The following is a 12,052-nucleotide window of genomic DNA, read 5'->3' as shown; positions in this document are numbered from 1 at the left end:
ATATATATATATATATATATATATATATATATATATATATATATATATATATATATATATATATATATATATATATATATATATATATATATTGTATAATAATCCTTTCACCCAAAGATTTATAGTAACTCTGAGGACCCCCTGTTGAATACACATGAGCTAAAGCATGAGAGAGTTAATATCCTAAACATAAATGTAGAATTATGTGCAGGATGTCATTTGTAAATAGATGTGAGTGGACTTCATTTATCTGACAGAAACATCTTCTCTCTCACACTTATCGTCACCTTCCTAAACTAATGGACTGAGTCTTTTTTTTTAAAGTTTTTCAGAAAAAATAAAAACTGATCCAAAACAAAACTATATGATATTTCTTAATCATTTCACCCAAAACGTTTATAACAAATTATGACTACTAACATAAAAATAGCACTGTCTGTCAGTTATGTAACATAAATAAGTCAAAATCATTTGGCCATTTTTTTGTCCCAAGTCACAAAACCATGTGACACAGTGGCCCAAAACATGGCCTATTTTGGCCTAAGTCACACTAAGGAGATACTGTAGGCCATTATACTAACAGGGGAGGGAACAGCATGATCCCCTGCTCATTTTGCTAGGATTGGATGGCTTAGGGTTGAGGACAGAGTACAGCAACTTGCTATGGGCCTGGTCTTCAAGATACACCACAACATTGGGATCCCCCTGTATTTGTCTAAATACTTCCAGAATGTTAATGCAGTCCACGATCATAACACCAGAGGCAGCTCCACTGATCATGTTCAACCCAGATTTGGCTCAACAAAGGGAATGAACTCGTTCTCATGCTATTCATCAAAAATGTGGAATGCCCTACCAAAAGGAGTAAAGGAGTGTAAAACCCTACTCACTTTCAAAACTGCCCTAAAGATACACCTTCAGGAGGCTGCAATTCGAAAATGGCCCCTGTCCAAGTCTTAACCTACCCCCCCCTACCCCCCCCCCTTTTTCTTCTTCTCTTATACATATTTTTCACTCTTCATACCAGTAACCTGTAAGCTGATTGTATGACATTCTGTATAGTAGTGTGTATATCTGTGTGTCTCTTATATGTATAGTAGTGTGTATATCTGTCTGTCTCTTATATGTATAGTAGTGTGTATATCTGTCTGTCTCTTATATGTATAGTAGTGTGTTTATCTGTCTGTCTCTTATATGTATAGTAGTGTGTATATCTGTCTGTCTCTTATATGTATAGTAGTGTGTATATCTGTCTGTCTCTTATATGTATAGTAGTGTGTATATCTGTCTGTCTCTTATATGTATAGTAGTGTGTATATCTGTCTGTCTCTTATATGTATAGTAGTGTGTATATCTGTCCGTCTCTTATATGTATAGTAGTGTGTATATCTGTCTGTCTCTTATATGTCATCATGATTTGTGTGCGTGGGGTTCTCATCTTAAACAAGCTCAGTGCTTAATGAGTCTCCCAGTTTAGTAGACCTTGTATTGTGAATTTGTACTTCCATGTACTGATGTTCTCATGTCTTACTAAATAAAGTACATCAATCAATCAATCCTTTTCAATTAGGAGTTAGGCCATTTGAGGTGGCCAGTGTCATGAGGAGCTGACTTAGGCAACAATATAAATTTCCTAACAAAAAAAGACTTGGGCCATTAGTTTAGGAAGGTGACGTGCCAGTTTGCCAGTGATCAGCCTCCTCTGTGCCAACGTTGGCAGCGTGCCTAAGGTTGCCAACCCCTGCTCCAGGCAAAGCTGAACATAAACACACCCATCATTAACATGCATTGCTTACCTGCAGTGGTGGAAAGTAACTAAGTACATTTACTCAAATGTACTTACTCATCTTTGCCTCGATAACGATTAATGAACAATTACATATATTTTTTTAAATAGTGAAAATAGCAGATCTACAAGATCACAATGTGTCACACCGTGACGCTTTATGAGCTTCAGACCGTACTACTTCCATTCCATAAAATGTCAATATCATCAATCAATCAATCATTTTTGTGTGTGTGTGTGTGTGTGTGTGTGTGTGTGTGTGTGTGTGTGTGTGTGTGTGTGTGTGTGTGTGTGTGTGTGTGTGTGTGTGTGTGTGTGTGTGTGTGTGTGTGTGTGTGTGTGTGTGTGTGTGTGTGTGTGTGTGTGTGTGTGTGTGTGTGTGTGTGTTATAGGAGGACATTGAGCTGTGGGACAGACGTAAAGATGGACAACCTCTACTTCCTGTTCTGGTGAGACACACACACACACACACACACACACACACACACACACACACACACACACACACACACACACACACACACACACACACACACACACACACACACACACACACACACACACACACACACACACACACACACACTAAACTAACCATAGATATAGAAACATAGATACATGTATGACTGTAATGTAATTACATCAGACGCTTTTATCCAAAGCTACTTACAATAAGTGCTACAACAGGGTAGGCATGAACACTACTAATCACACTAAGTTCAAACATAGCCTAGTTAGAGCTTAAATGGCTTTTAAAAGGACATTTAGACCGGGAAGGTATCTCTGTCATTCTAGAATTTTTTGGCCATTAAAAAATAGCAGATCTACAAGCTCATAGCGTGGCAAAAATCGTGAACATTTTTTCAAATCTTTAAATATATATTTATTAAAAAAAATAACTTTTGTAACATATTTCTGTTCCAGGGACCCCCAGAAGCAACGATGTGAGTTATATATATATATTCAAAGATTTGCACACATTTTCAAGATTGGCACTCGGTGCCGCGCTATGAGCTTGTAGATCTGCTATTTTTGAATAGCCAAAGAAATCTAAAATGACAGAGATGCGTCCTCGGATTGAATGGGTTAAACTAATAACTAGGCTTAGTTTGAACTTAGTGTGAGGAAAACACAGTCGCCCCGGGGCAAATCCAGAGGTATTCACCTGGTATTCCTAAACCTAACCTCAGTAAAACTATGCCTAAACCTAACCTTATTCCTAAATGTAATCTCAGTAAAACGGTGTCTAAACCTAACCTTATTCCTAACCTTAAAGGGGAATTTTGGACTAAAGTTTTCTTACCTTTTCTATGACGTTATGATATCTTAGGATGAATGGTACAGTAGAAAAATTTCATAACTCCACCCCTGAGCCGCCACAGCTTAAAAGGTGCGCGGATAGGCCTTAGGTTAGATCACATATTTTAATAGTTTTTTTTTTAGTTTTTTTTGGTGAGATCTGACGTTCATAGTGACAGAACACTATGCAACCAAAAAAAAAAAAAAAAAAAAAAAACAGAAGTCTCGCTAGACGAGATTGAAATCTCGAGATTTCAATCTCGTCTAGCGAGACTTCTGTTTTCTTTTTTTTTTTTTTTTTTTGGGGACAGTGTTCTGTCACTATGAACGTCAGATCTCAAAAAAAAAAAAAAAAAAAAAAGCTATTAAAATATGTGAAAAAAATTCCCCTTTAACCTCAGTAAAACTATGCCTAAACCTAAACTTATTTCAAACCTTATCCTCAGTAAAATAAATACAAGAATACAAGAACCGCTGGTCGGCGGAAAAAAAACTGGGGGCGAGCGTGTTTTTGGGCGAGTGTTCTGGTTACCCTCCTTCTCCCTCCGTGTTACAAAACATGTTTACATACAGTATGCACAGTGTTTAATCGCCTGGTAGAGACACTATTACAAGATATGATCAATTAAACTTACCATAATATCAGAACCCAACAGCCATTAAGTCATCAATAATGTTTATAGTGAATTGGAGGTACAGTTTAGAGACCGGAGTCTCTAAAGACGGTATTATCTAACTTTATCGTTTGGCGAAGAGCGGCATTTAATATCATGCAGGATTTACACACTGCTTTAGCTCCGTGTTCATTGCCATGTTTTAAACTATGTTTTCTGTAGGTTTGAAACAAGGATAGTCTGGGGTTTGGCTTGTGTTGTGTGTAAATCCCTGCATGTTGATAACTACACACTTCCAAACTCTAATGGCGTCGATACTGTCTCCTGTACTTGGAATTCACTAAAACGTAACATAAACATTGATGAATTAACGGCTTTTGCTTTTTGATAATATGATAACTTTAATTGATCATATCTATAGAAAATGTAATAGTGTCTCTTACCAGGCGATTAAATCAGATAACTTCGGGCCATTGTGTTGTGTTGGATCCTCTGTCCAGTAAAGGACAACATTCCAATCGGACTCTTGTTTAATTTGCTAATGTAGTTGATGGAGTTGAATTCTGATACTCCAAGATTAGATGGAAAAGATAGTTTGGTTCTAAGACCCCAAGTTTTGACCAGTCGACACCAAAGAACTGAGAGTCAGACAACGGGATGTCAAAAATTAATCAGTCTGTATTGCTGAGCGTGCACACGGGACAGTACAAGTTACAGACAAGAACACAAAATCACACTAATGATACAATAACAAACAACAGTATGTATACACAGTTGGACTTTAATGACATCAGACATAGGTGTATCCTAATGATTGGCTGGAGTTGGATGAGATGTGCAGGCATCTGGCTGTCATAATAATAAGTTGTTGTTCATCTTATGGTGTCCTTGTGTACAATTCTCGGTTCCATAAACAAGTCATCCCTTCGATATCATAAGACATGTGCCAGGTTATCTGTGATGGGATGACAGCTGACAAAGGGAATTAGTGACAATGTCAGGTCATGCAGAGATATACAGTAGGTCATCGTACAGAGATACAGGTCATTAGGACATTAAACACACCATTTGACATTAAAGCACAAAGCGTTGACAAGACAAGTTTACTGATTTGGAAACATATGGAGCCGGCACCAGATAACAAATATGGAGCCAGCTACATGGCCTTGGTAGGGAAAGTATAGTAGAGTTACAAAAAGCATGTTTAAAAGACAGGCCCAAAAAGACACCACTATATTGATTTGACTGGTTAGATTGATATTTCTAGATCATATCAATCTGGTCCACAAAACATATAGTTTTAACTCCATCAGTAGCGTTCCTTGTCGAGTGGCAACTAGGTTCTTTGCCCGTGATCAAGGCATGACGCCTGCTTTTTAAATTAGTATACTTTTACAGCATCGGAGCTTGAAAACCCCACACCCCCCACTGTCATACCAGCTGGGGGAAATCTGTGTTTTCCCCCAAGCTGACTCCGACCCCAGCTATGACGCGCTGATGACACTACGCCGTGTGAGTGTGTAAGGGAAGTGTGTTTCTTCCTGCAGCCCACACAGATGTCATATGACTACGTGCTGGTTGCTGATACGCTGGATGACCTGGAGGAATCCCACAAGGCCCAGCAGCAGAGAGACTTCATCCAACAGCTGAGGGAGAAGAAGAACATGAAAGTCACTGTGAGTCTGAAGCATGGTTTATCCTCCAGAAAGCGTTGTTTATCCGCCAGAAAGCATGGTTTATCCTCCAGAAAGCATGGTTTATCCTCCAGAAAGCGTTGTTTATCCGCCAGAAAGCATGGTTTATCCTCCAGAAAGCATGGTTTATCCTCCAGAAAGCGTTGTTTATCCTCCAGAAAGCATGCTTTATCCTCCAGAAAGCATGCTTTATCCTCCAGAAAGCATGGTTTATCCTCCAGAAAGCATTATTTATCCTCCAGAAAGCATGGTTTATCCTCCAGAAAGCGTTATTTATCCTCCAGAAAGCATGGTTTATCCTCCAGAAAGCATGCTTTATCCTCCAGAAAGCATGCTTTATCCTCCAGAAAGCGTTATTTATCCTCCAGAAAGCATGGTTTACCCTCCAGAAAGCGTTATTTATCCTCCAGAAAGCATGGTTTATCCTCCAGAAAGCGTTATTTATCCTCCAGAAAGCATGGTTTATCCTCCAGAAAGCATGGTTTATCCTCCAGAAAGCATGCTTTATCCTCCAGAAAGCATGGTTTATCCTCCAGAAAGCATGCTTTATCCTCCAGAAAGCATGCTTGATCCTCCAGAAAGCATGGTTTATCCTCCAGAAAGCATTATTTATCCTCCAGAAAGCATGGTTTATCCTCCAGAAAGCGTTATTTATCCTCCAGAAAGCATGCTTTATCCTCCAGAAAGCATGCTTTATCCTCCAGAAAGCGTCATTTATCCTCCAGAAAGCATGGTTTACCCTCCAGAAAGCGTTATTTATCCTCCAGAAAGCATGGTTTATCCTCCAGAAAGCATGGTTTATCCTCCAGAAAGCATGGTTTATCCTCCAGAAAGCAAGTCACCACAAAATCTTAGTCTCCGCCAGGCCGAAGGCATAGAACAGACTATATGTTTCACACCCTGTCCGTCTGTCTGTGAACGGCTAATCTCCGGCACGGTTGGGCCGGTCGACGTGAAACTGTGCGCACACACACACTGCCTGGATGCCGGAGCACAATCTCTGCCCCACACTGTACAGATCGGCCTGTTATAGTGCCACCAGGAGGCCGATTCTTGCAAAACATTTCACGCAAATCGGTACACATTATCTCTATAGTCATGTGAATAAGACACATTTTCATATGTGTGCAGAGTTTTCCTCATGAAGACAAGGTGTTCTATGGAGTGTGTGTATATTGTATAATGGGTGTCTATGTGTGTGTGTGTGTGTGTGTGTGTGTGTGTGTGTGTGTGTGTGTGTGTGTGTGTGTGTGTGTGTGTGTGTGTGTGTAGAGGATTGTCCATGATGACAAGGTGTTCTATGGAGTGGTCGCTCCTAACGATGTGTTTGAACAATACAAGTATCTGCTGAAGGTCTCTGACGCCTGCAACTGGAGGAGCGACCTGAAGGGGGCGATACCACACGCTACACGGTACGTTATACGCCCGTCCGTCCGCCCACCAACCTGTCCGTCCATCCATTACATAAGCTAGGGAATCTTAGATCGCTTCATATAAGAACTGTGTTCCAAACATAAACACACCACCCTGGTGTTTTGACTCATATGGATATGAAGCATCGACTGAAGGTGTAAATGTACACATTTACCCAAAGAGTAACACAATATAAACACTAGAAACCAGTCAAACAACCCAAAGACTACATTTCCCATGAACGCGGCTGCTGTGGGGACAGTGATTTCAGACCCGGAAGTAATAGTTCTTAAGACTTTTAAGGCAGAATTAATTCCATTTTCACCAGAAACAGGCTGTATGAAATATGAATGAATATCATAAACGATGCAGAGCCACCCCACCCCCCTGACAAAAACGCCAGGGTGGTGTGTTTATGTTTGGAACACAGTTCTTATATGACGTGATCTAACATTCCCAAATGGGGATTTCAACACAAAAAGTAAAGCCACGAGCCAGCGGAACAGCGCCCTCTAGCGGCAGTGACGTCAGACTTGGGCGCTCTATTGGTATTGGTTGGTAGATCCACAGTGAATGAAACTGCAGTTGTTTTTGGCCGTTTTTCAACATCTGAAAAAATGCAAAAGGGTTTTTGACTTAGTGACTTTGACCTTGTGTTCATGTGGTGATGTAGACTAGTGGTTCTCAACCAGTGGGTTTGACCCTGACAAGGACTTGGAATTGTAGTTTGACTCGGTTCCACAGATAAATATTGTATTGTGAAAATAGCCGATCTACAAGCTCACAACGCCTCACAGTGCGAGGCGTTGTGAGCTTTCACAATGTTTGCCTCTTTCTTCTTACCTAATATTTGACAATTTGGCCAATTTGGTATTAAAAGGGTCTTAAAAGTCATTAAATAGTAACTTTATAAATGTGCAGATACCATCACCAAATCTAAGTGAAGCCCAGGCCCTGATTCCTTTCTGATGGCCAGTGTTTCACCCTCTTGCCTTGATAGAGGTGATTGGTCTGTGCATTCCTCCTCTCCCCCGTCTCACTCTCATCGTTCTCTGATAGTCTCGCGTTCCACAGATAAATATTGTGATATTATATATTATTGACTATTTTCAAAAATGTTGCTTCTTTCTAAGGTAATATTTGACAATTTGGCCAATGTTTGACCATTTAGTATAATTTGCTGGTTACTTTTGAGACCGTAATGGTCTTATTTGTCATTTCAGAGGTATTACAAATGTCTAAAAAGGATGAATGTCTCCTTGTCTCCTTGTCTCCTTGTCTCCTCCAGGATACGAGTTGTACATTTCATCCTGCATCACACCTACATCACCACTGGAGGTCAGTATTGAGACAGGCAGGCAGGCAGGCAGGCAGACAGGCAGGGAGACAGGCAGGGGTCTTCAACAAGAGAGAGAGATGAAGCAGGGACCCCTTAGCTGAGAGAGAGATGAAGCAGGGACCCCTTAGCTGAGAGAGAGATGAAGCAGGGACCCCTTAGCTGAGAGAGAGATGAAGCAGGGACCCCTTAGCTGAGAGAGAGATGAAGCAGGGACCCCTTAGCTGAGAGAGAGATGAAGCAGGGACCCCTTAGCTGAGAGAGAGATGAAGCAGGGACCCCTTAGCTGAGAGAGAGATGAAGCAGGGACCCCTTAGCTGAGAGAGAGATGAAGCAGGGACCCCTTTGCTGAGAGAGAGATGAAGCAGGGACCCCTTAGCTGAGAGAGAGATGAAGCAGGGACCCCTTAGCTGAGAGACAGATGAAGCAGGGACCCCTTAGCTGAGAGACAGATGAAGCAGGGACCCCTTATCTGAGAGACAGATGAAGCAGGGACCCCTTAGCTGAGAGACAGATGAAGCAGGGACCCCTTTATCTGAGAGACAGATGAAGCAGGGACCCCCTTATCTGAGAGACAGACGAAGCAGGGACCCCTTAGCTGAGAGACAGATGAAGCAGGGACCCCTTTGCTGAGAGAGAGATGAAGCAGGGACCCCTTAGCTGAGAGAGAGATGAAGCAGGGACCCCTTAGCTGAGAGACAGATGAAGCAGGGACCCCTTAGCTGAGAGACAGATGAAGCAGGGACCCCTTAGCTGAGAGACAGATGAAGCAGGGACCCCTTAGCTGAGAGACAGATGAAGCAGGGACCCCTTAGCTGAGAGAGAGATGAAGCAGGGATCCCTTAGCTGAGAGAGAGATGAAGCAGGGACCCCTTAGCTGAGAGAGAGATGAAGCAGGGACCCCTTAGCTGAGAGACAGATGAAGCAGGGACCCCTTAGCTTAGAGACAGATGAAGCAGGGACCCCTTTGCTGAGAGACAGATGAAGCAGGGACCCCTTAGCTTAGAGACAGATGAAGCAGGGACCCCTTTGCTGAGAGAGAGATGAAGCAGGGACCCCTTAGCTGAGAGACAGATGAAGCAGGGACCCCTTAGCTTAGAGACAGATGAAGCAGGGACCCCTTTGCTGAGAGAGAGATGAAGCAGGGACCCCTTATCTGAGAGACAGACAAAGCAGGGACCCCTTAGCTTAGAGAGAGATGAAGCAGGGACCCCTTTGCTGAGAGAGAGATGAAGCAGGGACCCCTTTGCTGAGAGAGAGATGAAGCAGGGACCCCTTAGCTGAGAGAGGGATGAAGCAGGGACCCCTTAGCTGAGAGAGGGATGAAGCACTACATATTGTATAACATTGTGTTGCATATTAACTTTTTCATAGTTTTCATAGATTGATTCATAGACTTGTTTGACAGTCATCAGTGTTGTGTTGGATCTTTCAGACATTTAAAGGAGTAGTTCACCCCAAAAAATACGTATTTTCTATCAATTTCACACCCCATGAAGCCTTGAATTCATGGAGATTTTTTTTAGTTTTTGCCTCATTCCTAAGCCAATCATTTGATGAACGGCGGTCTCTCCGGTAGGAGACTCCAAGAGTCTCCTTTGTGTCTCCTACCGGATACATTAGTATCTTTACGCGGGTTATCAAATCATTGTCTCAGGAATGCAACAAAAACTAAAACATCTCTATGAATTCAATGCTTCACGGGGTGAGTAACTGATAGAAAATAAGATTATTTTTTGGGGTGAACTATCCCTTTAACCACTTAAACTCAAAACTTAAAAGTAAATTTGACCTTTTGGCTCTGTACTTGGTCCACTCCTTTTCCCCCCTCTACAACAAACCTCTTCGCCGGAGATTTCGCCTCAACTTGAGATTTTTATACATCGTCTATGTTCAGCCAATGTTCCCCCCGGAATATGGATGCTATGGTTCATGTGGTTCATGTAAAAGTAAAAAAAAACCTACCACCTAAAGCAGGGGTTTTCAGGCCAAGGACCCCCTAGCTGAGAGAGAGGTGAAGCAGGGACCCCCACTACGTATACAATTGTGTTGTAGATTGCACGCTGTTGTTTTTGAGCGGTGTAGCCGCTCCTATAGGTGGGGTTGGGACCCATGACCCATCCGTCGTGAAAAATGTCTTTCGCTGCACTGTGATTGGCCGATAAGTATTCAGACCACTCTGTGATTGGATGGCGAGACGCATGATGAAATTCATAACCTATAAATAGCACCACGCAAAAAAACATTTTTTCTTTTTAAGTGAGCTTCCATCACTGTGATGACCTTAAATAACACCGCTCACTTCACACTGGGTGTGATTTTTGCCGGACCCAGGGGGTCTGGCTTACATGAGGCTTTGTACCTGTTTTCTCCATACATGGGCATGGTCACTTTGTCCTTAGGCCCCAGCCATAAAAGTCTGTCCCCCTTTCGTCCATACATGGGCATAGACACAGGCTGACACGTCATGTGAAGTCTGGGTCTGGCAGAACCAGGTCTCCTGGTCTTGTTTAACTTGGGCGTGCTCTTTTTTTCCCTCTACACCAAACCTCTTTGCCAAAAATCTACAAGCTCACAACGCCTCGCTCTGCGAGGCGTTGTGAGCTTGTAGATCTGCTATTTTTGGCTAAAGTTGTCCTCAGAAAAGGGATGCAAGGGTTCAAGTGGTTAAAGGTTCTATGACATTCATTTTCACTTTTTTTATTTCTTATGTTTTTTTGGGGGGGTTTTATGACTTCAATTACACCCAAAAAACCTGAACTTTGAACATTCAGTGGATTTTCTGTGGTCTGGGGTTTTCAGAATAATTAGTCTGAAAAGTAATCTGAGATTGGCCCTTGGATAGTGAAGTCACAGGCCATTAATCCCAGCCACTCTCCTCCTCGCCCCTCCCCTCCCCTATCCTTTCCTTGGGGGGGGGGGGCAAAATCCCTCAACAGCGACACCCGCAGGCAAAGATTTCTTTTTTCATTGCAGTTGAAAAGGCTTTAGAAATGTGAGAGAAAAACACCTGCAATGGCTCACTAGAGTGGAATTTTATACACGTTTGAATGACCATGACAAAGACTTTTAATGTGTGGTAAAACTGAATGTCATGAAACCTTTAAGGTAAAAAAAGATTTGGTGGACCCCCCCTGTAGTAGCTCTGAGGACCCCCTAGGGGTCCCTGACCCACTGTTGAAGACCCATGATATACAGTAGTGTATATATAGTAACAGGTGTGTAGGTGAGGTTAAATATAGCATCAGATCCAGATGTTTACATAAGGAACAGTAACACACATACAGTAGACCTTTGTGCAAACAGTCTGACATCTTAGTTTGTTTGACTCCATGTTTGAGAACCTCTGCTTCGTCACAGCAACGAACACACAACACAAAGGAATGCACTTCCACATTAAAGTAACTAAGTACATTTACTCAAGTACTGTACTTAAAGGACAACTTTGTTTTTTTTTACAACCCAGGTTTATATTTTAGCTTGTAATTAAAGTAAATAAAAGATGAGTGTTATTTCTTTTCTCATTTACTGCTTTCTATAGTTTTAGCAATTTTCGCGATCTTTTTTTACCAGTGGCTAAATATGCCTTTTTTACACAATAAAAAAGGTCCTGTGGTCTTTGATGGTCAGATGTGAGTTATTGGGGGCTAGAAGAGCTACTGTAAATAATAATAAAGAAAACGCCGGGTTAATGTGTAAAAAAGGCATATTTAGCCACCGGACAGAATGCCCCCGCCCGCTGTAAAAAAAAAAATTGCAAAAGCTATAGAAAGCATCTTTTATTTACTTTAATTACAATCTAAAACATAAACCCTTGTTGTAAAAAAAACAAAGTTGTCCTTTAAGTACAATTTTGAGGATAATTTTTTTTACTTTACTGGAGTATTTCCAATTTTCAATACTTTTTTAC

At 41.7% G+C, this 12,052-nt stretch overlaps 1 protein-coding gene across 1 annotated transcript in view; it reads left to right on the top strand.

The window, feature by feature from the left end:
* The window catches only part of ano9b (anoctamin 9b), a 58,352-nt gene that overhangs the window by 5,111 nt on the left and 41,189 nt on the right, over positions 1-12,052 (top strand). Inside the window, exons 2-5 of the mRNA XM_080416326.1 lie at positions 2,179-2,235; positions 5,247-5,375; positions 6,666-6,805; positions 8,095-8,144. Coding sequence (XP_080272452.1) covers positions 2,179-2,235; positions 5,247-5,375; positions 6,666-6,805; positions 8,095-8,144 — 376 coding nt within the window. The remainder of the gene's footprint in view (positions 1-2,178; positions 2,236-5,246; positions 5,376-6,665; positions 6,806-8,094; positions 8,145-12,052) is intronic.

The sequence above is a fragment of the Gymnoscopelus braueri genome (assembly GCF_963280865.1).
Source record: "Gymnoscopelus braueri genome assembly, chromosome: 1".
Lineage (NCBI taxonomy): Eukaryota > Metazoa > Chordata > Actinopteri > Myctophiformes > Myctophidae > Gymnoscopelus > Gymnoscopelus braueri.
Note: the sequence above shows the minus strand (reverse complement) of the source record. Positions and strands in the feature narration are given on the sequence as shown.